The following is a 25687-nucleotide window of genomic DNA, read 5'->3' on the forward strand; positions in this document are numbered from 1 at the left end:
CAAGAACATACTACTAGAGCATCTCTGATTCAAATAACTTTCAAACCACTGGGGATGATGAAACTATTTATACTGAGATTCTGAGTCAATACGGAGAATGTGGACAGGGAAATATTTGATGACAGTCTATATACAGAGAACTGCCCAAATGGAATTCCAGGAAGACATTGAATAAAGCAATCCAAACAATGACACACCCAAGAGACTATTTGAATCTCCAAATACAGCCCACTAAATGAGTTCATGATAGAAAGCATGAGTCATACTCAGATTTGGAGATCTGAGGTGATGAAGTTTTAGAATGTGACCAGGGGGTGTCAGTGAAAGGCTTTTTCACGTGGGTAAGAATGTTCCCCAAATTGGACACATGTTCAATCCCAAATGTAGCCTACGCCATACTCAATCAGAGTATACAGTTAGGATTAGAATAAAACTGGGATTAGAATTCAGAATACTCATTCGATAGTTCCATCCTGAAGTGGCAGAACTCCATCCATCTGGTCAGCCTATATGTAACCCGGGATGTACAGATCAAGACAAGGAATTTATCAGGTTTCAGGGCATTCCATTTCATTTCCAGCCCAGTAATAAAGAATAAATTAGGATTATAATCTGCAATTGAAAAAACACCCCTGTCTACTCAGTGCAAAAATGACAAGGCCTACCAACCTCATATTGTCCTAGGTTTTAGGAGCACAAACAAACCTGCTTTCGTGGTCCCGTGGGAATAATAATAATAAACTACTGGAAACGTGTATTTTATAATCAATGGGGTAGGCTAATATAGTGCCACTGCGCGTCCAAACATAAAAAAAAAAATATTGAAAGAGAGTGACTCCGGTGGCCCCGTGTTTTAAGGGTATTGGGTCACAATCTGTTCTTTCTTTGAAGAGGGCGCCGTTTTCTCTGCAGAATTTCGCCATGCTGACGTTCTGTGGAGTCATGTGATGAAGCGCTGGTTCTTCCCAGGGTTCACCGAGCGCTGTTTGCCCCACCCCATCTCTTCAGCGCTGTCTATCTCATACACTGTTCCCGAGGAGAAAGGGACAATTTATACCTTCAACAATTGCTTACACCCGTGTTTAATCTTCCACGATCAGTCCAGGAGGGAACTGTCTTCATAGTGGAAGGTGTTAGTACAACACGCGTTATTTATGCATGTGTATGCACGTGTAAACTCTACCGAGTACCTACCATTCGAATTCAGAAGGGATATAAAACTGAGACTGACAGCGGGCTATACCTGCAAGAAACGGGACAATTCGAAGGATTTTCGTTTTTTCGTCATGTTTAAAAGAATCGGAACCCATTTAAGAATGTGTCGGGGGCTATCTGTGCGTTATTAGGAGCCTTGCTGATGTGAGGAGGGATACAAATTTCAGCAACAAAAGAAAAGACAGCGAAGGGCCTTTGGATTGAGGAAAAACCAGCAAGGAACAGCCATCACAGAAACGGGGGAAAAATCACGAAAATTGAATTATTTTGGGGATCGAAACTGAACCGGACTCACCGTTTAGATCGAGGATCATATTATGGATATAAAAAATGAGTTAAATGAAGACGGAAGCAAGGAAAATATTACACATGTAGTTCGTTAAGTGTAAATCTTTTTTTCCCTCCTGTCTACAGTCTCTGCGCGTAGAAAGGCCGCAGGAAATACGCCTTTTCCCAAAGAGATGTTTATTCTAACCCGTGTCAAAAAGATCCGGGTCAAATTTTACAGTCGAGTTTTTGTGCTATGCCGATTTTTCGGTCTCTGTCACAGGCAACAGTGAGACGTGAGACCCGTGCCGTTCGCGAGATGAAAATAGGCTATTTATCCTCTCTTCAATTGAACGTGAAAGAGGCAAAACCCTCAATCAACCTTTAAACCTGTGGATGGTCATCTATATCGGTATATAAAAGCTGTACGTGAAGAAGGAAAAGCCTAGTAGAATTGACCAAACTGAGAGGACGGCCTAGGTGTCGTCATCAACAGTATCCTGCCCTCTTTGACAGCAATATCAATTGAAAATACGCATTATATACACATACTAACAAACGCAATAGGACAACGTTTTAAAGCAGACGTTAGTTCGACGTAACATCAAACAACAGACTGTATACATGTCGTTAACATCGTTCTCAATTCCGTCGGTCAACCGAGAGATCTAGAATAGTATTTTTCTTTTTTCCTTCTTCACCTTCCCCTGGACCCACTTTTCTTGCGGGAAGATGGGTTGTTTGGGCAACAGTAAGACTGAAGATCAGCGAAATGAGGAGAAGGTACAAAGAGAAGCCAACAAAAAGATAGAGAAACAGCTTCAGAAGGACAAACAGCTATATAGAGCAACTCACAGGCTACTACTCTTAGGTAAATGTGAATGGAATCTGATGTGTTGCAGGCAAGGCCTCAATGGCGACACAGTTTCTAATCCTATATTTGATGTGATATAGGATGTTGTTTTCTCTGTAGGCCTTCCTGCTACACAACACTGATTGTACTTTTTCAATGTGACATGGTGTATCAAAAGATCCTCTAACCATAATTGAAGCCTACTTATTGCAGCATTGTTTTTTCCCCACATTTGATACATTATGTCGTAGGCCTGTGTGATTGTAACAGCTCCTGCCTAATCTATATGAAACATGGGTGTTGAGCCTCTACTTGTGGGTGTGCTATCAGAACCACTAGCTGCTTGAGAACTTTCAAATCCATAGGCCTGTGTGTTTTGAGGTGTGTGAAATAATGCAAGGTGAATTCACACTCTGAGCATTTCTACCACTGACACTTCTCTACTCATGGTACTGTTATCATGTGAAAACAGTCAAAAGGTCCTCTTTTTAAAGGATATTTGATTAGAAAATGCCTGAGACCTAGTGTATTGAATGTTATACCAGTATTTCCGTTGGAGAGGAAGTTGTGGTAACTAAAGTAAGCAGAACAGAACTCATTTTAACCATGACTTCTACAATGCTGCTTTATATAGCACTGTGCTCTTTCCACTTTTCTATGATATGGCCATTTTTGTTGTACCATTGTCAAGTTTTCAGATGTTGGCCTATTTGTGAGTTTGAATTCTGTCAGACGGTGGCGATAGACATCCGACCATTAACCGATCATGATAAAGCTCTTACCATTTGATATTACTGCTATGGGGAAAAAATATTTGTCATAAATCTATTTGAAATGTAGAGTATAGTTGGCACCTTTTTATGCTTGATTCACACTATAGGGTCAAGCCGAGCTGTACTGGACTAGCCTGGTTATGCATCTACCACTGGAACGTGCTGGTAAGGACAGTGTTAAAAGACAATATCAGAGCCAGTACAGTTCAGCCCCATAGGAATTGGAGAGGATCTGTGATAAAGAACGTCCTTAGTTATTCTCACATGGGAAAGTTCACAAACCTAGACGAGTCGATCAGACTTGATAGAGGTTTTACGCCTTACTTTGTGTTAGCAGTACACCCCTGGTTATAAGTGAAGCTGTTAATACTGTTGTATTGTTAGATTTCAACAGGTTAACATTTCACACATTTATTGACATTTATACTGTATGTGTGGATTCACCAAACATCCCACTATTTGAAGTTGTTGGTCTCAGACACGGGTGGTCTCACGCTCAAAGGTAGAAGTTGACCCTAACCACATCAGTTTATCCAACTTAAATCCCGACCTTAACCAACTGGAGAATGCAACTATATCTGACCCGAGACCAGAGGTTAAGGGCAACTTTTTCCCAACTCCTGGCCTCTGTTGCTGTGGTGTGAGACCTCAGTCAAGAGGCATAATAACCCATTTCAATTAGAACTCTTCTGATAATGTTTATGTCACAGATTTAAAATGCTGAACTATCACTTTCAACATGTCTCTCTTTACAACATTTTTTTTTATGCATCACATTCCAAATTGGCCATCCTCGGTTGGCTGTTGGTATGGGGCGATGCGCTGTACTCTCTGAAATGTGTCTAACCACATCTCTCGTTCGCTCTTTCACTGTCTACCTCTACACAGGGGCTGGTGAGTCAGGGAAGAGCACCATAGTGAAGCAGATGCGAATCCTACATGTGAATGGCTTCAATGCAGAGTAAGTATGGTTTCCTTCTCCAGACTACGCTCCTCAACTGCCAATAAAGATCAGGGATTGAGACGGCCAGAGGGATTGTGGGAAAATCCCAGAGGAACCAAGAATGAAAACAAACATTCAAAACACCAACTTGACCCTTATTCATCTTTCATCCATTGGTCTTTCGATACCTGAATTGTATAGTACACACACTAGATGCACCTGTGCAAGAGCACATGACGGGAGGGTAGTTATAGTTCCCTCAGTTTGAAGATCAGTGCTTCAATAGCCGCTATGACTTACTGTCGAGGTGTCTCGTCCTTAAGCTATTTTTAAAGTATTGACGGAAATATTAGATTGCGGTTCAAGAGTTATCAGTCCGATTGCATGGACTTCCAAAAATGAAAAGCTAATGTAGAGACGAGGGGTCAAACTTCCTTTGGAACAAACTCTGCGCGGTTCGAGCCCTGGTTGGTGACTGGTGCTTTAAGGCCTTAGTGCATTGGTTGGTAGAGGTTTAAGCCCAGGTGAGTAGGTTGGTTGGGGGTTTAGGCCTAAATGTGGAGATGGGTGAGGGTCCATGCCTCCGCAGAAGTCCCATGTAAGTGCCCAATCAGAATACAATGATTTGAAAAGACAAAAGTCGCATTTTTGTCTGATTGTGTTCAGATCCGTCTGACCACCTCGTTATCATTGTGTGTATATTTCACCTCAGTCTGGATGCAATCAGGCTACCAAAAGTGCAAACAATGGGCGACCTCATCAGCACTCCGCCCACAAGTCTCAAGAACTTGTTTTGGTAGCGAGAGGCACCTAGCGTGTGAGGAATGTGTTTGCTGGCTTCTTGAATGCTAGCCAAATAGCTACTATTAGTTATGCTAACCCCTTTGCAATCCCTTTAGCTTTGCTAGCTGTCTTGCTGGTTAGCTAAAGATGTTAGCTGGCTAGTTAGCTACAGTAGTTAACTATTGCCATCAAGTAGTTGTTATATTTTGCCCTTTCCACCGTTTGCAGAATGCATGCTGGCGTTTGAATATAACGCTGGAAAATTTTTATCTTGACACAATGTGGACACATTTAAATGTAGGTGAAGACAGATGATGTGTTTGGAATTCCATGATCAGAACTCCATGATCAGAATACAAAAACCTGATTAACTGTCCGGTCTAGACCCAGCCTCTGTGTGTTGGCAGTTTGGGTTTTAGTCCCCAGTTTGTGGGGTTAGGTTTGACGGTTCAGACTCTGGTGTGGTGAGTGGCTTGGGTTAAATGAGCATATCAGCACCTAAGGCACCCAGTATCGTGTGACCCATCTCGTGACTCCATAACACTTACAACGTGTGTGTGTGTGTGTGTGTGTGTGTGTGTGTGTGTGTGTGTTCGCTCAGATCATCACTTGGTCACATCCTAGATCCAGGGTGTCAAACATACGACCCAGGGTAATTTAACTAAAACATTTTAATAATAATAATAAAACAAATTCAATATACTTTTAAATGGCTAAAACCAAATCGAAACTGTGTAAAAATGATAATGGACCTACATTATTACCGTTTCTTGACTGTCCAGCCGCTAATAATCACCAAAATTAAAGCTAGACAATCAAGGAGTATCGAAAATTCCAAAAACAATGAATTTTGACGGCGAGGAAATATAACCAATTTTCAGTGCGGCCCTCTGGACCTCGTTGAAGACTGAATGCGCCCCCCCCCCCCCCAGGCAAAATAGGTTTGACACCCCTGTCCTAGACATTTCAAACATTAATTGATTAGTTGGTTGTGTCTGTGTTGTGTTAAGTTAGCTGTACTGTATATAACTTAAACGTATGGATTGTATTTATATGGTATTTGCAATGGATAAAACGCAGGGCGGTGTGGTGTGTCTGAATTTCCTGCATTATGATGTTTTTGCATTCAGTAACTTTCATTGATGCGGTTCTAGGCCTAATAGCATGATGGCTCATCCATTTGTGAAACACTGGACCAAATATATTTTGCTTATTTTGTCTTTGTACATTCTTTGATAAAGATAGACACGGATGTATACACGAACACATGCTTCCTACTTCAAGTTATTGCCTATTCTCTCTCCACACGCACATACAAGCGCGCACATGCTACTTTGTAATAGCATGTGATTTTGAATGACCATCATGTTGAAAATGTAAACAAGGCCTTCTCAATCTAACCCTCTTGTTTATTGGGTTAGGGGTGTGTGTCTGCGGAATACAGACCCACCTGCTGGCTGTTACCTATTCTCTTGACCTTTCTCTCCCTTCTCTCGCTCCCTTTCGATCCCTCTATCTGTCGGTCCACCTCTTTCACATTCCCTCTCTTGCTCCCTGAATGCTGTTTTGTGCTTTTGATGTAAACTAAATATCAGTGGTAGTGCACAGTCTGTGATGGGCGCTGCTCAGCAAAACGGTTGTTTTACAATTTAGTCGTACATTGAAACAGTCTAGAAATGGGCTGTTGCAGCTCAGATGCCACTCTTACAGTTGGGGTCATGTTTGACATCGGATCATTTGTAGCTAGCGTAGCAGATAGAGTATTTTCATTGGAGTGCAATGTAGACACTGGGAGACTGTGACTTGTTTTTTTAAAAAATATATGAGTTTCACATATTTGAAGATGTGTTTGTCAGTCATGAATAATGGCAGGTTCAGAAGGGATGACCGTGAGGTGTAGAGCATGTGCCAGCTGTTTCTAGACTATTATCCACATACATTTTAGTTTTTGGTTTGCTGTATCAACAATGTATCTGTTGTGTATGACAAAATGTACATTGTAATTTACAACATGGAAGATTGAGCTTTGATGTTTTTGTGTTTTTTTTTTTTTTTCCTCGAAGGGAGAAGAAGCAGAAGATTCACGACATCAAGAATAATATTAAAGAAGCTATTGAGGTAGGTTTTCGGTTTGAAGCTTTCATATCACTGTGGATAGGTATTATAAACAAAATCTAAACAGCTAAGCATGAATCATCAATATTTTATCAATTATTATTGAATATAAGATACCTTGAGACAATCCTGTGTTGTCACTCGATCTGTATTGATTGTGTGTTTGTGTGTGTGTCGCTCTTTAGACCATAGTAGCGGCTATGAGTACACTGACGCCTCCCGTTCAGCTCGCAAGTCCACACAACCAATACCGGATCGAATATGTCCTCAGTTTAGTCAGTCAGAAGGACTATGAATTCACATCTGTGAGTATGACAATGTTTCTACCACCCACACACAGAACATCATACATTGTCATTGTCTTTTCATGAATGTACAGTGTATACACGCCTGTGTGAGTAAGCACATTATTTCCTTGTGTACCGTGCATGTGCACATACAGTATCAGTCAAAGGTTTGGACACACCTACTCATTCCAGGGTTTTTCTTTATTTTTTTTTACTATTTTCTACATTGTAGAATAATAGTGAAGACATCAAAAGTATGAAATAACACATGGAATCATGTAGTAACCCAAAAAGTGTTAAATATATTTGAGATTTTTCAAAGTAGCCACCCTTTGCCTTGAAGACAGCTTTGCACACTCTTGGCATTCTCTCAAGAGCTTCCCACACCTGGATTGTGGAACATTTGCCCATTTATTATTTAAAACATTCTTCAAGCTCTGTCAAATTGGTTGTTGATCATTGCTAGACAACCATTTTCAGGTCTTGCCATAGATTTTCAAGTATAATTAAAAACTGTAACTCGGCCACTCAGGAACGTTCACTGTCTTCTTGGTAAGCAACACCAGTGTAGATTTGGCCTTGTGTTTTAGGTTACTGTCCTGCTGACAGGTAAATGAATCTCCCATTGTCTGGTGGAAAGCAGACTGAACCAGTTTTTCCTCTAGGATTTTGCCTGTGCTTGACTCCATTCCGTTTCTTTTTTATCCTGAAAAAGTTCAGAATCCTTAATGATTACAAGCATACCCATAACATGATGCGGCCACCACTATGCTTGAAACTTGGGAGAGTTGTACTCGGTAATGAATTGGATTTACCCCAAACATAATTGTATTCAGGTCAAAAAGTGAATTGCTTTGCCACATGTTTAGCAGTATTATTTTAGTGCGTTGTTGCAAACAGGATGCATGTTTTGGAATATTTTTATTCTGTATGGGCTTCCTTCTTTTCACTCTGTCAATTAGGTTAGTATTGTTCTTGATCCATCCTTAGTTTTCTCCAACACAGCCACTCTGTAACTGTTTTAAAGTCACCATTGGCCTCGTGAAATCCCTGAGCAATTTCCTTCCTCTCCGGCAACATTGTTAGGAAGGACGACTATCTTTGTAGTGACTGGGTGTATTGATACACCATCCAAAGTGTAATTAGTGACTTCATGCTTAAAGGGATATACAATGTCTGCCTTTCAATTTTTTTACCCAGCTACCAATAGGTGCTTGTCTTCACGAGGCATTGGAAAACTTCCCTGGTCTTTGTGGTTGAATCTGTGTTTTGAAATTCACTGCTCGACTGAGGTTACTATACAGATAATTGGATTTGTGTAAACATTTCGAAAAGCATAACTCCACTTTGACATTATGGAGTATTGTGTGGAGGCTAGTAAACCAGAAATGTCAATTTAATCCATTTTTAAATTCAGGCTGTAACACAACAAATTGGGGGGGGGGTCTATGGGTGTGAAAACATTCTAAAGGCACTGTACTTGCTGTTCATGTTCCCTTAGGAAGGCCCATCCAGCAGTCCCTGTTGCAGGTGCCAGCCTCATGGTACTGGTAGCTCTGTGGGATGTGGTACAGTACAGTAGTAATTAGCAGGTAGGGCCTCTATGGGATGCCTGTTAACTAATGGACTGCACTGAGGGAAGGCCTGGAGGCCTCTGAGTACCACTGCTTGACACTGATTGTGCCTTTTAACGCCCCTAAATATCTCTCTGGGACCCACGTGTCAGAGGCACACTGGGACCCACACCTGAACAAACAGTGCTTTCTGGTAGGATTTCGCTGGAAGGGACGTCGGACTTTCTAACAGTTAAGCAGGTAGCAGGTTTCTGGATAAGTCAAAAACATAGTCCATTGAATTGCATTTCTAATGCATTTATCGATGCTTTGGGAACTTTGTTTTACACATTGATCACAGGAACCTTGTTAACGTTTTTTGATTGAATAGTGTGCACCACAATGAGTTTTACATACCCCTAGGACAGACGACAACATGTTGTCGCTCATCAAAATGAAAACAACTGATAGGTTAATGCTTTGGATATATTTTGTTGTTATTATGTGTTCATTTAGGTCCACTTAAGAGTCTTTGGCTGATACAAAGTGATCTGTTAGAGTTGAATGGTTGCATCCCTACCATTGCACCATAGAAGATTGCTTTGTCTTTCTTCTGGGCCTAACAGACCTGCCATAACATCTCTGAGTTTGGGTGTGTAGGGCCACATGTGAAGGCGATGTGGTTGTCTGCTGCCTTGCTCTGTGGTGTTTGGATATCTCTGATTTAGAGTCCCCCAACTCTCCTCCATCAGGAGCTAAGGTCAGACAGTGTAACTCTCTCTCCCTCCCTCCACTCTGGCACCCCCCAGGGCAGAGAGGAAACTGGTTCTACTGGTCACCTGATCTCAGAGTACATGTAGAAAAAAAAGAAAGGATGAGGAAAAGGCGAAGGCCTTTAGATCTGGGGGTAGAAGTGGGGGTTTCTGGGGGTAGACGCAGGGGTAGTTTGTACAGTTATCTACTGTCTGGGCTATTCACTTCTAGTTAATTTCATGTTTTAAGATGACGTCTTTGTTGTGGTATGGGGTTTATTTTCGGACTGCTGATTTCTCGACCGATGATAATGGAAGAAGTCATATAGGTTGTCTAAACGGCAATAAAATGTCAGTTTTCTAAAATGCAAAGCTACCAGGGAACTCACTTCCTTTCCCATGTCTCTCGCTACATTGAAGATACTGTAGTCGTGTTGACCATAGAGTTGGAACGCTAGTGAGGAGGTTCCCATTCAGCCACATATTGCGCAAGGTTTTTTTGTAGCACGTGCTACGTTATAGATTGTCGTTTAGAAACCAGGTAAAAGCAACCAGCCATGGAAACGGAGCCATGGCCTTCTGATAAACCTCAACTTGACAATTGTCCCTTTGCTTTAAAAAAAAGTTAAGGCAAGATCAAGCTCCCTGTGATTGTTTTTTTTGTTGTTGCAAAAACAACATTTGTGTATTTAAGAAAGGCCATACCAAAGGATGAAATTGATTATTATTATTATTTTTTTAAAGGAAATATGGATGAAGTTGGCAAATATTTCCTTTCTTTTTCGGCATTAGACCTGCCTAATTCTCACTTAAAACATTATTTTTATGTGTAATAGGCTAAGTCACATCTTCTGTTAACATCTGACTCCAGAGTATCTATTCTTGCAATTTGTAGTCTTTGACATTCCAGATTTAGATATAAGTAGTTTCGGATATAGTGGACTACTTTTTCAAAGTAACTTTAGTTAATTAAACTTTTTTTTAAGGGTATCCTTAGTGTAGCTTCACTTCTTCCAGAGTGAAGTAATTGGCAGCTTGGTAAACTGTATTTTCAGAGTAGCTTCCCGAACACTGCAAGCCGGTGAGAGACGGGAAACAATATAACACTGAGTTGTAGCCCCAAAGGATTCTGGTTTGGCTGCTGTAATGCAATAAGGAGTTACCAGAGGAGTTATTTTTCTCTTAAGCGCATGACTGATGATAAAGGAGGACTCTGTTACTAAGACACATAATGAGTGCTCTTATTATGGAGTGGATGCAGGGATTTCAGGTAACCCAAGCCAGACAAAAAGTGGGACAAATATATTGGGCAGCGAAACCTAAATGGTGTGTGTGTGGCCCAATTGTTCCACAAAAGTCCAGTTGTCCACAAGCATTTATTTTATACATGACACTGTTTCCTGTTTACCTTCATGGTCCAAATGGAGGAGGATGAAGGGAGATTTGAGACTATCTACCTTTCCATGTGCTTTTTGGCCATCTGAATGTTGTTTAATGGGCGGGTCACTCTTGTCCTTGATAAGCTATGTGGACATTCCCACTTTATGCAAAAGATATCAAACAAGGATGTAACAGATTAGCCATTAGATATGAGTTGACTCCCCTGTTACACCTGCACCACTTTTGTTTGCCGAGTCAACGTAATGAAATATGAGTAATTCAATATTATATGGGATTTTGATTTAATTATTTAGGGTTAAGTCCGTGATACCTGCCAAAGATGAGACAATTGACCCTCCCAAGCCTGTCGACCGTACGCAATCTTAATTTCTTCTCGTTGAAGGAAATGCTGAAAAACATGCCTTGTTTTTACTTTAAGGCAAAATCTGTAATTTCAAAGGCCTAACTATGTCACTTGGTTTTTTCCTATATTGAAGCTCCCCTTGGCCGTTACCCTCACTGGCCACAGAACCTGTTCTCCAGTCAATAAATGCCAGATCCCTAATAGGTGTGCTGCCCCATTGGAATGTAATTCTTCCCACCCCTATTTACCTTTTCTACATGTACCCACGCTCTAGCCAAGCACAAAGCACACAGCATGTGGTGTCAACAAAAGATGCCGCACATCGCAGTGCCCTCAAACACAGCATGGATGGACAGGGTCCTCTTTTTCGACCTGCTTTAATTCAATTGATCCCGTCTCTCTTTTCCATCTCACATACTCTTTCTCCCTTTTATCTCTCTCTTTTCAGGAGTTTTATGAAAATGCGAAGACTCTCTGGCAGGACGAGGGCGTGAAGGTGTGTTTTGAGAGATCCAATGAGTACCAGCTGATCGACTGTGCGCAGTAGTAAGTATGCACTGCCCTTATACAGGCCTGTGCTGTTGGGGGGGGGGGGGGAGGAGGGAGGAGTACACCACTTAACCACAGTGACTGGAGCCTCAGAGTTAGATCTGTTATGGTGGTGTTTAGGGATACACGGCCCGATGTCTAGTTTAACGCCGATGTGCAAAACCGATGTCAAAGCTGACATGCATACCTATATAACGTAGGTAGATGACGTAATGACGCCACAAAAAAAATACAGAGCTACACGTGCAACACAGCATTCCTAACCTAGCCCACAATGTCAGCTGTGTGGATCGATTTTGAAGTTTCAAAGGAAGATAACAAAAAGGCCATATGCAATGTTTGTGCTGCTATTATTTCCAGAGGAGGACATTTCAGCAGGACAACTCAAAGGCGAAATCAATTAACGGTGAAATAATGGTATTCATTGCCCATGACAATCAACTGTTCTCTGTCGTGGATGATGTTAGCTTTCGCCGACTGGTCGAGCCCCAGTACACACTACCATGTAGGAGCTATTTTTCAGATGTTGCCCTACCGGAGTTGCACAGTATTGTTGAAGCGCACATCCATTAACTACTTGCAATGGGCGTCACTGCTATTAGCTTCATGACTGACATTTGGACCAGCGATGTCAGCCCCATGAGCATGCTGAGTCTGACAGCACAGTGGGTCGATGATGATTTCATACTGAGGAAAGCCGTATTGCATGCTCAAGAATGTGCTGGTTCTCATACCGCTGCTGCCATTTCAATGGCATTTGAGAACATGTTTGAAACATGAACACACTCCTAGCTCCATTCGAACAACTGACTCGAGAAATAAGCTCTTCAACTGCGTCTGCAGCAGATGTGATACCCTCTGTCATGTCATTGAAACACCTGCTCAACAAAACTTCCAAAACAGACCGTGGGGTTAAAACGTGTAAAAGTACTCTACAAGAGGCTGTGTACAAGTGATTCGGTGGCATTCTCTCTGAGCCTCTTTACTGTGTCGCCACCATGCTCGATGCTAGGTACAAGGACCGCTACTTCGATGCAGACAAGAAACAGGGTTTACGTGAAATGTTAGACACAGCTGGACAAGATGGAAATGGGCACAATGACAGTGAGCACCGACGAAGAGGTGCATGAAACGACTGAACAAATGAACAACGAAACAGCACAGCAAGTATGTGAAAGAAATAGGTTTTGATTATGTTTTACTGGTAATGGGGACATACGTAAATGCACACACACTGACCAAAAATAACTTTTTGGTGTGTTTTTCAACTATTTAACTGTACTAGAATGCTTGAAAGGCCGCAAAAAAAATGTAATATCGTTATTTGTTTTTTTGGCAAGGAAAATATCGGTATCGGACAAAAATGTCATCAGGGCATCCCTAGGGGTGTTTGATTTTGAGCTGATTGTATAAAAAAATCCACGTTGTGCCAATGCTTGAAGAAACACTGCTGTGTATTTGATTGTGTTACTTAACAGTCTAGGACAACCCCTTCAGGTGGTTCAGATGGTCCGGTCCAGTTTTGGTCCCTCCCTCTCTCCCGCTCACTCTCTCACTCCTCTCTCACTCCTCTCTCACTCCTCTCTCACTCCTCTCTCACTCTCTCACTCTCTCACTCCTCTCTCACTCCTCTCTCACTCCTCTCTCACTCCTCTCTCACTCCTCTCTCTCTCTCTCTCTCTCTCTCTCTCCCTCTCCCTCTCCCTCTCCCCTCTCCCCTCTCTCCTCTCTTTCCCTTTTCCTTCTCTCCCTGGCTACTCTCGTCACACAAGATTTTGAGCTGATAGTCTATTTATAGAGCCTGTGGTTCTGTCTCTATGGCAACCGTGCTGGAGGCCAGGGAGCTATTTTAGAATCTGCTCTGTAATGTCAGACTCTACTTTCTCTCTGTGTTTGTCTTTTGGGTTCAGGCCGGTGGGCTAGGTCAGGTTTGTGAGTGTGAACCTTTGTGGAAGGAGAGCTTACAGCTTTTTACAACATTATTCTATAACGAGCAGGAAAGGAAAAGAGTAAGAGTTCATCTTCTGGAGTCTGCATAGTTATCGCTGGCCATCTTTGTTGCCATAACAACAAAGAATGGTAAATGTGCACACACACACACACACACACACACACACACACACACACACACAATCTCTGTGTTTGTCCTAGTTAGAGCTGGTTGTTATGGCCTAAAAATCATATCTACATTATTATTTTTTTTTATATTTATGGATGATCCACAATCTATATCTAGATTTAAATGTTTTCTCTAAATAAGCATTGTTGTACAATTTAAAGGTCAAATACACTGCATTTCAAACAGTCAGCAATAATCTATGGAATTCAGGGTTTGAAGTTATAAGCCTTCCACAACTACAAGACCCACTAATTTAATTAGTATATCATAAATAGTTTAACCTGTTTTTGTGTGTGCAATAATCACTGATCTGGCTTTCAAGTCTGTATATGAAAATGCCCTTATTGTTATACATTTAACTAGAACCATGCATAATGCACATTCACCAGTAATGATTCACGTTTTGTAGCAGGCATTAGGCTATAGAACATTTAAAACAAGTCTCATCAACAATCTCTCAAGCCCCTGAGCTAGTGATTAGCCAGCTAATCTTTATATTTCAAGTTGAGCCAATTCGGATATATGTGCTAAGCCGACAAGGTTGAAGGGTTGAATTATGAACACACGATTGTTATGAACGTTAGCCTGTCCACTTTGTTCAGATGTTGAAATCAAGTTGCGTACCTTATTTCTCAGAATGAGAATGAGATGTTTGCGTAGTTGAGACATAAAAAGGATGTAGTTAGAAAAGTTAACATATCCTCGATTACGGTAAAATAATGTCTCAATGTGTTTTGGTGTCCATATAACCGATTTCTGTTGGACCAAACCTGAAATGCAAATAGCCTGTTGAAAACCGCTTGTCAGAGAGGAATATGTGATCTCTTAAATTTGTTGGCGTGAGAGGCGAAGGGAGGGAGGGACTTGGTGTGTGTATGTAAACCATAGAGGAAGAGGCGAAGCAAAAAGTCTTAAATAAGGCCAATGATTTTCTATGACCTTATTTTGGACATAAGCTTGTCGCCTCTGCCTTTCGGACTCCCATTGTTAGGGTGGAGACGTGCATCTCGTCATATTAAGATATCTGGTGTAAATGGGAAGGTGCACAGAGGAGCGAAGGGGACGAGACCAAGAAATACGACATGAGTACAAAGCGGACATAAACGCTATTAAAAACGAAAAAAAGAACATCTCGATTCTTGCGATACAGGCATTTGGATTGTCGCGCCAAAACATATACATTTAAAATGAATTCGATATATCACCTTGTTCTAGCCCTCTAGTTTCTAGGTCTCTCCCAGTGAGTGCCGACTCATTCCTGCCATGTCTCACCTGTAGTTAGGCCTGCCCCATTCCACCCCACCATGTCACATTCCTGGTTATCCAGAGGCTCGGCATTCCTCTGTGTTAAGTACGCTTGTGAGGCCAGGCCAGCATTCGTCTGTCACACACCGTTTGTGACGTTCAGTTGTATTAGCCACGCTATAGGTGCTGTTTAAACCCAAGTGAAATATCAGTTTTTTACTGAATGGGACATTAGTCTCAAAGTCAGTATGAGTACAGGACTAGAACCATTGCCATTCGTATAATCTGTCAGTGTCTCTACAAATGTCTATGCTAGTGTTTCTCTCCACCCCCTGGTTCCTGACCTGGACCAACACTGGTCCCGAGGATGTTAATAACTGGCTGCTCAGTTAGTTAGCTGACACTGATTTAATCAGCTTTCAAGTTAACTAACGGACAACAATATTTAATGTACATGTTGTTAAATAATTCTACATATTCCTAATTTACTCTTTCTGCAAGTGCTGGATTTTCACCCACAGCGGCGAAATCCACCAGTCACGGTGATCTTACCTCCAACACAGATGTCCACAGATTAACTCATCTTTCTCAGTATTGTGCCATTTTGCTAGTTCCTTATACAATTACATCCCTCCATTTTACTGTGATGTCTTACGAGGGTCCTGAACCTCCCTATTTGTAACATTTTATACTGATATTGCCCTAAAATAAATACTTTATCCAAGAGTATAATAATGAGATTTCCCATTGACTGGTCACCGTTTTTCAGATCCCCTAACAGTACAGTTTTCACATCCATCTGAATCCTGATATTTTGACATAACAACCATTCTGTGACCTGACTCCAAAAGCGAGCCACCGATGGATAATACCAGAAAAGATGCTCTATTGATTCTGTTTCCTCGTGGCACAAGGCTAACTTTTCAATGCCCCATATATTGAGCATTCTTTTTGTAGCAAGTATTTTATATAATAGCTTAAATTAAAACGAATGGATTGATGTGTCAGTTTTATTTATCAGATAATAGACCAGATGCCAAGGTATTGGGACATCAAAAACCTGTTCCCAAGCAACATTGCTGTCTCAAGTCCTACTTCTCAAGTCCTAGTTTTTATCTAAATTGGCCTCCGAAAAGGAAGGAGTGATGGCTTACTGCAGGTTAGTCTCTCCCTAGCACAAAGATAGTTGGAGAAACACAGGTCTATATAATGCTATTGAGCTCAGTGGTCTCTACCTGTCCCCACACAGAAAAGCTTCCCATAAGGCTCACCCACTGCCCCTACTAACTGTTGATGAGAATTCCGCCATTTTGTCCTGTTCATCCTTCTGAATCTCTGTTTCTTTCTTCTCAGCTTTCTAGACAAGATTGATATTGTGAAGCAGAGTGACTACACTCCCACTGATCAGGTGAGTTTCCGTGGTCTCAATGCCGCCATTACCAGAGACCCAGGGATACATCTCAAATCTAATTTTATTTGTCAAATGTGCAGAATACAACCGGTTTAGACCTTACCGTGAAATGCTTACTTAGTTAAGAAAATATTTACTAAGTAAACGAAAGTAAAAAAGTAACACAATAAAATAAGAATAACGAGGCTATATACAGGGTCTACCGGTACCGAGTCAATGTGCAGGGGTACAGGCTATTTGAGGCAATTTGTACATGTAGGTAGGGGTAAAGTGACTATACATAGATAATAAACAGAGAGTAGCAGCAGTGTAAAAACAAAGGGGGGGTGTCAATGTAAATAGTCTGGGTGGCCATTTGATTAATTGTTTAGCAGTCTTATGGCTTGGGGGTAGAAGCTGTTAAGGAGCCTTTTGGATCTAGACTTGGCACTCTGCGGTAGCAGAGAGAACAGTATGCCTTGGGTTACTGGAGTCTTTGACAATTATTTGGGCCTTCCTCTGACACTGCCTAGTATATAGGCCCTGGATGGCAGGAAGCTTGGCCCCAGTGATGTACTGGGCCGTATGCACTACCCTCTGTGTAGTGCCTTACGGTCAGATGCCGAGCAGTTGCCATACCGGTCAGGATGCTCTCGATGGTGCAGCTGTAAAACTTTTTGATGATCTGGGGACCCATGCCAAATCTTCTCAGTCTCCTGAGGGGGAAAAGGTGTTGTCCTGCCCTCTTCACGACTGTCTTGGTGTGTTTGGACCATGATAGTTTGTTGGACACCAAGGAACTTGAAACTCTCGACCCACTCCATTACAGCACCTTCGATGTTAATGGGGGCCTGTTCGGCCCGCCTTTTCCTGTAGTCCGCGAACAGCTCCTTTGTCTTGCTCACATTGAGGGAGAGGTTGTTGTCCTAGCACCACACTGCCAGGTCTCTGACCACCTCCCTATTGAATTTCTCATCGTTGTCATGGTGATCAGGTCTATCACTGTTTCGTCATCAAACTTAATGATGGTGTTGGAGTCGTGCTTGGCCACGCAGTCGTGGGTGAACAGGGAGTACAGGAGGGGACTAAGCACCCACCACTGAAGGGCCCAGTGTTGAGGATCAGCATGGCAGATGTGTTGTTGCCTTCCCATACCAACTGGGGGTGGCCCGTCAGGAAGTCCAGGATCCAGTTGCAGAGGGAGGTGTTTAGTCCCAGGGTCCTTAGCTTAGTGATGAGCTTTGTGGGCACTATGGTGTTGAACGCTGAGCTGTAGTCAATGAACAGCATTCTCACATAGGTGTTCCTTTTGTCCAGGTGGGAAAGGGCAGTGTGGTGTGTGATTTGAGATTGCGTCATCTGTGGATCTGTTGAGGTGGTATGTGAATTGGAGTGCGTCTAGGGTTTCCGGGAGGATGGTGTTAATGTGAGCCATGACCAGCCTTTCAAAGCACTTCATGTCTACCGACGTGAGTGCTATGGGCGGTAGTCATTTAGGCAGGTTACCTTCACTTTCTTGGGCACAGGGACTATGGTAGTCTGCCGGTATTAGACTCGGTCAGGGAGAGGTGGAAAATGTCAGTGAAAACACTTGCCAATTGGTCCGCGCATGCTTTGAGTACATGTCCTGGTAATCTGTCTGGCCCTGTGGCCTTGTGAATGTTGACCTGTTTTAAAGGTCTTGCTCACATCGGCTACAGAGAGCGTGATCACACAGTCGTCCGGAACAGCTGGTGCTCTCATGCATGCTTCAGTGTTGCTTGCCTAGAAGCGAGCAGAAAAGGCATTTAGCTGGTCTGGTAGGCTCGCGTCACTGGGCAGCTCGCGGCTGGGTTTGCAAGCCCTGCCACATCCGATGAGCATCATAGCTGGTGTAGTAGGATAAAACATTTAGTCCTGTATTGACGCTTTGCCTGTTTGATGATTCATCTGAGGCTATAGCGAGATTTCTTATAAGCGTCTGGATTAGTGTCCCGCAGATGTTGCCTGTAATCCATGGCTTCTGGTTGGAATATGCATGTACGGTCACTGTGGGGACGACGTCGTCAATGCAATTATTGATGAAGCAAGTGACTGAGGTGGTATACTCCTCAATGCCGTTGGATGAATCCCGGAACATAGTCCAGTCTGTGCTAGCAAAACAGTCCTGTAGCATAGCATCCGTGTCATCTGACCACTTCCATATTGAGCGAGTCACTGGTACTTCCTGCAGGAGGATAGAATTATGGTCAGATTTGCCAAATGGAGGACGAGAGATGTATGTGTCTCGATGTGTGGAGTAATGGTGGTTTATTTTATTTTATTTTTTTCTCGTTTCATGTGACATGCTGGTAGAAATGAGGTAAAACGGATTTAAGTTTGCCTACATTAAAGTCCCCGGCTACTAGGAGTGCCGCTTCTGGATGAGCATTTTCTTGTAAGCTCGTTGAGTGCGGTCTTAGTGCCAGCATCGGTTTGTGGTGGTAAATAGACGGATACGAGTAATATAGATGAGAACTCTCTTGTTAGATAGTGTGGTCTACAGCTTATCATGAGGTACTCTACCTCAGGCGAGCAATACCTCTAGACTTCTTTAATGTTAGACATCGCGCGCCGGCTGTTATTGACAAATAGACACACACCCCCGCCCCTCGTCTTACCAGACGTAGCTGCTCTGTCCTGCCAATGCACGGAAAACCCAGACACCTTTATATGATCCATGTCATCGTTCAGCCACGACTCAGTGTAACATAAGATATTAGTTTTTAAAGTCCCGTTGGTAGGATAGTCTTGATCGTAGATCACCCAGTTTTTTTTTCCCCAATGATTGCACGCTGGCCAATAGGACGCATGGTAGTGGCAGTTTACCCACTCGCCGACGAATCCTCACAAGTCACCCCGACCTACGACCCCTGTATTTCCGTCTTTTCTTAATGGGAATGATGGGAATTTTGGCCTGGTTTCGGGAAAGCAGTATGTCCTTAACGTATGACTCATTAAATAAAACAATTTCGTCCAGTTTTGAGGTGAGTAATTGCCGTTCTGTCCAGAATCTATTTTCTGTCATAAGAGACGGTAGCAGCAACATTATATACAAAATAAGTTAAAACAATGCGAAAAAACAAACAAAATAGCACTGTTGGTTAGGAGCCTGTAAAAATGGCAGCCATCCCCCCTGGCACCATTATAAGGACACCCTATTCCCTGTATATTGCACTACTTTTGGCCAGAGACCTCAGTTGGAGAGACATGCCTACTGTACTCGATCATCAGCGTTTCATAATATATTGATAAATATAAAGCAGATGAATGACTCCAGTCTTTTGTCATCTCTCAGGACCTACTGAGATGCCGAGTGCTCACCTCTGGGATCTTCGAAACCAGATTTCAGGTGGACAAAGTAAATTTCCAGTGAGTATAACCCAGGGTTATCGTCCCATTCGGTTATTAGTACAATACTCGAAGAGAAATCTCCAACTCTGCCCTGCAGACGTTTAGGAGTCCATACAGTGCAGCTAACATGTGATTCATCACTACGCCACAAGGTGGTAGTGTGTGGTATTTGTCTCACTTTGCCATTTCTTCAACAGCATGTTTGATGTTGGTGGTCAAAGGGATGAACGTCGGAAATGGATCCAGTGCTTTAATGGTAACATTTGTTTTTCCATTTGATCTGGCCAACCCAATAGAGAATAACTCACAATTCAGATCTGATTTATAGATCATGTTTAGTCTAGAAGGGTCTTAGTCTGTAGCCTCGTTCCTCTAAAGGTTTCCTGTATTTTCCTACCATCGCTTTTCTGCTATGACTGTGTGTTTCGAGCTTAGGCTTAAAGCTTAAGTGCCTTTTGAATGTGTCACTGATTGCCGTTTACAAAACCAGTTTGTCTGTGTCCCTCCTCCCTCTGTCTTCCCCACAGATGTAACAGCCATTATTTTCGTGGTGGCCAGTAGCAGCTACAACATGGTGATCCGGGAGGACAATCAGACCAACCGTTTACAGGAGGCTCTCAATCTATTCAAGAACATTTGGAACAACAGGTCACACACACACACACACACACACACACGCACACGCGCACGCGCACGCGCACGCGCACGCGCACGCACACGCACGCACGCACGTACGTACGTACGTACGTACGTGGCGGTCGGTGCCGTTCAGAGTGCTCCTTTTTTTCCCCTATTAAAGCATATTGGATGACTGTCATTCATATTCCATTCACCCAGCTCAGGTTTAGGCTACTACATGATACTCAAATTCTCCCTATACCCATCATGAGGTTGCTACAACCTAGCCTACAAAATAACGTTTCTAACGTAGGTGCACAGGTCGAGAGACAAATTGGAGTAATCAAGGTGGCAGACAGTGAGTGACACATTCAGTAACGCCTCGCATACTGTTGCCTGCATCTAACTAATTTGGGGGTTAATCATTAGTCCACTTAAACAAGAGTTTCTGTTGGACAAATTCAGGTTAGGTCCCTCCTAGGACTGTGGCGGTCATGAGCTTTTGAAAGCCGGTTATTGTCGTGCAAAAGAATGCCAGTCTCACGGTAATTGACTGTTAGTGAATGTAAACACGTTTTGGTTGTGGAAGAGCGAAAAAGTAGGGAACTTGTCTGTCTGTTCTCGCATCTACACGCTCTCCTTTCACCTTTACCCACAACTTGTGGACTTCATGTATTTCTATTTCAGCTTTACAATCATTTTAAGGATCTTCTGATTTCATCTCTTCAGTTTGTATTGGAAAGAGAAGGGTTAGTAGTGAAGAGTGGCGCAGCGGTCCTAAGGCACTGCACCTCAGTGCAAGAGGCATCACTACAGTCCTTGGTTCGAATCCAGTCTATCACATCCGGCTGTGATTGGGAGTCCCATAGGGTGGCATACAATTGGTCCAGCGTCGGCCGGGGTAGGCCGTCATTGTAAATAAGAATTTGTTCTTAACTGACTTGCCTAGTTAAATATAGGTGAAATTTAAAATAATAAATAAAATAAAAAAGCGATATCTAATCAGGATTTTCTTTGGTAGTCACTAGGTAGAAACATCTAGCTCGCTCAGCCAGCCATTGGCTAGGACAGAAGGCCTCTGCCATTCAACTGTATTAGAGCAGAATTTTGTAGTGACAGTCGAATGAAATATTCATATTTTGATTTGCAATGGGTGGGCCCGTAAAAAGATAGAACAAGTAGACAGATATTTCACCGGCATCCGCTTGGCGTTTCCACTCATTACCAAATATGGCAGTGGGAGAAGATGGAACGCGATGGATTTTGGCCAACATTGTCATCGATTTAAAAAGAAAAAAATTGGATCTCAATACAGTTTTCTGTTCCCAAAACTAGAATCTGCTATGAACAGATTGCAAAAGGTTTAAAAAAAATGGTGTTTTAGGAGTGCAAATGTGAATTGAGTTATTGCACATGTGCACGTCACATAATAGGCGTTCCCTAACAGAAATATGCAAATGGGGACTAGAACGCGCCAATAAGATCTCGCTAGCTCCTGCTTGGCTCAGTTTTGCCCACTTTGACTCATTTGTTCCAATTGGGAAAGACAGGCTGTGGTCTCTTGTTTTAGTTATAAGATCTTTGACGTCACTACTGAGAGCACAAGAGAAAGTAATCAGTGGCGCAAGCAGTAGTGTCCCCACGCTAAAAGCCAATTTATGCTTGATCCGAAAATGTGGTCGGAGGCTTCGTATGGAGGGTGTGATGCAATTGCGGAGCCTCCGGAGGCACGTAGAGGCAAAATCAAGCTCCATACCGCATCGCCATCGCACACATTTTGTAACAATGTGGCGTGCTCCGCATTGACATGATTGGTTGACGGCAGGTGGGGGCGGTACGTCCTGTATAAACACAAAGCTCTGACATCTGTGGAGGCTGCATGATCGCAGTAAATGCCACTTCAGATGTCGGATTGACAATGCAGAGCCTTTTACACTAGTAACATTAGCTAGCTTGTGTTCTAGTAGTGAGAAGATGGTGGCTGCAGCAGCTGTTTTCAACTTTAAGGTGGATGTTGTTGCTAATTTGTTAGCAACACCCTTTTCAAAATAAACTGAAAAGTTTGAAAGTTAATGTTTAGTTTTTTTTGTTTGATGCAACGTATTGGAAGATTTTTGTTCCATCTGAAGGCGTATGTCCTATAGTCACGATTTTCAACTGTATTAATGTTATAGTCAACAAACTAGAACTAAGGCGTTAGTATACCCAAAATCCAATCCATGTGTACAATCACACAGTACAGTGTACAGCAAGCAGTTTAGTAGTTACACCGGGGGCCCCGGTGGCAATAAGTTAGTAAAAATGAAAGCTTACCTTGACTTGGAGTTGCAGTGTTGGATAGTCTTAGCCAGCTAGCTAACATAAATAGCATTCCTCTCTGTTTGTCAGGTTGTTGACTAGGCCAAATTAGATGCATTTTCTAACTAAAAGAAAGAGAAATTAAGAAGAAAACATGCAAAGCAATATAGCTAGCTAGCTCTGCTGCATCTCCTTAATTTGACAAAATGAATTTGTTCAAAACTCTACAACTGTCTTTCTGAGTCAACTACTCACCGCACTTTATGCACTGCAGTCTTAGCTAGCTGCAGCTTATGCTTTCAGAAGTAGATTCATTTCTGATCCTTTGATTGGATGAACAACGTGTCAGTTCATACTGCAGCTGATAGAGCTCTGATAGGTTGAAGTACGTCCCCCGAAGTCGTCATAATTACTGTGTAAGTCTATGGAAAGGGGTGAGAACCATGAACCTCCTAGGTTTTGTATTGAAGTTAATGTACCCAGAGGAGGACAGAAAATAGCTGTCCTCTGGCTACACCATAGTGCTACCCTAGAGGGTGCTGTTGAGGATAATGTAGACGTTCATTGCAAAACAGTGTTTTAATCAGTTATTTGGCGAAGTGAATATATTTAGTAAAGTTTTATCTAAAAAGGACAACTTTTTTCCCTTTTTACTTATGAAATTTACTGAGTAGGATGGTCCTCCCCTTCCTCCTCTGAGGAGCCTCCACTGACACACACAGAGAAACGCACACAACCCGTAACACCCACTATCCACGAACAATGAGGATTCATTCTATTCCTCTGTTCTATTAAAATGCTCTCATCATAAATCTAATTTCCTAGCCCTAATGGACCACTGATTGCTTTCTGCCAGTGTATTTACCCAGCATCTCTGTGTGTTTGTCTCTTTAGGTGGCTACGGACCATTTCTGTCATCCTATTCCTCAACAAACAGGACCTGCTAGCAGAGAAGGTGTTGGCTGGGAAATCAAAAATCGAAGAGTATTTCCCAGAGTTTGCGCGCTACACCACACCGGATGATGGTGAGACACAGACACACACACACACACACACACACACACACACACACACACACACAGACTGCTTCTGATTTTAGCCACAGTAGGTGGCTCCTGAATGTTCTTTCCTGTGGCTGATAAGTAATCGCCATAGGGAACTGTGGCACTGACCATGTGTGATGGTGTACCAGAATCCAATCATAACACTCATCATCAGTCTCTCACGCTTCTATAGCAACACCAGAAGCAGGGGAGGACCCGCGCGTCACGAGGGCAAAGTACTTCATACGAGACGAGTTCCTGGTAAGCGCAGACATTCCGATGTCTCCCCTGCTAATGTTACGTGGAATCTTATGGTATGGAGTACAAAATAGTATCTAATCGCGACAAATGAGATGACTTTCTCTTACTCGTATTCGAATAAGTTAGCAGGAAGGCTAACGTGCAGTAAGTGTTAGATTTGTTATTGAGTCAAGTGGATGATGTACTGATGGTGGTAGTGCACGTTTGTCTCATTGTGCTTCACTGTGATTTTTTTTTTTTTTTTTTTCAGAGGATCAGCACAGCCAGCGGAGACGGCAGGCACTATTGTTACCCCCATTTTACCTGCGCCGTCGACACGGAAAACATCCGCCGGGTCTTCAACGACTGTCGGGACATCATTCAGCGGATGCACCTTCGGCAGTACGAGCTCTTGTGATGGGAAGGGAACTGCAACACAGACTCTGAACCCCGACCTCCGGTCCCACCCTGACCCCCCCGCCCCACTCCCCCTTCCTGGAACCCACCCCTGTCGCCCTGACTCTGTGTGCTCTTGGGGACTCCTGAAGTCAAACTAGACATGAGAGCTACAGCGCAACCTGGAAATTGGTATTGAAATACTGCAAAACACAGAATACATCCAAGCCAGATCAGCTGAACTCCACTGCATTTATGCACTGTGCTCAAGACTTGAACCCATTTCACCACACACACACACACACACACACACACACACACACACACACACACACACACACAGTACGCACACTGACATGGCACCGGACCGTCTTTCTTTCACAACCTCATTTCATATTTTGACGCACACTTAATCTCAATTTACCCATAACTGCTTGCATACAGAAAAAGAACCCCACACACGCTTTTACTCGACTGCATGGTCACTGGTCCTGAACTGAGCAAGTCCCGAGTCTTAGCTGCTTACTGGCTGCAGCCACAGATTGACTGACTCAGTGTTTTCAATGAGTCACAGCCAAGATACCTACCAGGAGCAATTTCAATGACTGACAATGAACCAGAGAAGCATCATGGTGAGCGGGGCTTGGGGGAAGGGAATATTTATGTGAATTTGGTGGAGCTTGGACACCATGACGCCCACAGGATTGTCACATGACTTTGCCTTGTTGGTACAGCAGCGGAAGGAAAAAGGCCAACGTTCACAGAACTCAACAGAGTGCAAAGCCCATATACAGTACAGTATCATATAAGTTAAGAGAAGTTTGATCAGCCCTGTTTCTGTCTCCACGGTTTGTTTTGTCTGTGTAGACTGTTGTGCCATTGTGCCCTGTGTGCTCTCACACACTCACTCTCTCTCGCCTCTTTCACTCCTCCCTGTCCTCTCTTAACTTCACCACATACCATGCACTGTTACTTTACTGGCAAAGCTCTTTGTTATGTTTTTAAAGGAAAAATCCTGAAATTAAAAAAAGAGGAAGATAACAATAAATGGGACACTAATCTTTACTCATGTGGTCACTCTCCCGTCACCCCCCCCCCCCCCCCCCTTGGTTTCCTCCATCTCCCTTATCCC

General features: G+C 42.8%; 1 protein-coding gene across 2 annotated transcripts; it reads left to right on the forward strand.

Moving 5' to 3' along the window:
• Positions 1-947: 947 nt before the first annotated feature.
• Positions 948-25618, forward strand: LOC115166205 (guanine nucleotide-binding protein G(s) subunit alpha). Of its 2 annotated transcripts, none has more exons than XM_029719992.1 (12): positions 948-2353; positions 3997-4069; positions 6898-6952; positions 7135-7254; positions 11734-11831; positions 16552-16606; positions 19905-19978; positions 20158-20216; positions 20488-20608; positions 23771-23901; positions 24113-24180; positions 24431-25618. In XM_029719992.1, exons 1-12 carry the CDS (start codon positions 2215-2217, stop codon positions 24575-24577), a joined length of 1140 nt encoding a protein of 379 aa, XP_029575852.1. In that variant the 5' UTR covers positions 948-2214; the 3' UTR covers positions 24578-25618. The 2 variants fall into 2 exon arrangements, with proteins under 2 accessions (XP_029575852.1, XP_029575853.1); XM_029719993.1 differs by lacking the exon at positions 948-2353 and adding an exon at positions 3209-3273.
• The last annotated feature ends 69 nt before the right edge of the window (positions 25619-25687 follow it).

Source organism: Salmo trutta, chromosome 28, assembly GCF_901001165.1.
Source record: "Salmo trutta chromosome 28, fSalTru1.1, whole genome shotgun sequence".
Taxonomy (NCBI): domain Eukaryota; kingdom Metazoa; phylum Chordata; class Actinopteri; order Salmoniformes; family Salmonidae; genus Salmo; species Salmo trutta.

Bases quoted from the DNA above. Each gene is read 5' to 3' on its own strand.
- LOC115166205 (XM_029719992.1), top strand. From the start codon at position 2,215: ATGGGTTGTTTGGGCAACAGTAAGACTGAAGATCAGCGAAATGAGGAG. The intron at 4,070-6,897 runs GTAAGTATGGTT...TTTTCCTCGAAG, and splicing joins GTGAATGGCTTCAATGCAGA to GGAGAAGAAGCAGAAGATTC. The intron at 7,255-11,733 runs GTGAGTATGACA...CTCTCTTTTCAG, and splicing joins AGGACTATGAATTCACATCT to GAGTTTTATGAAAATGCGAA.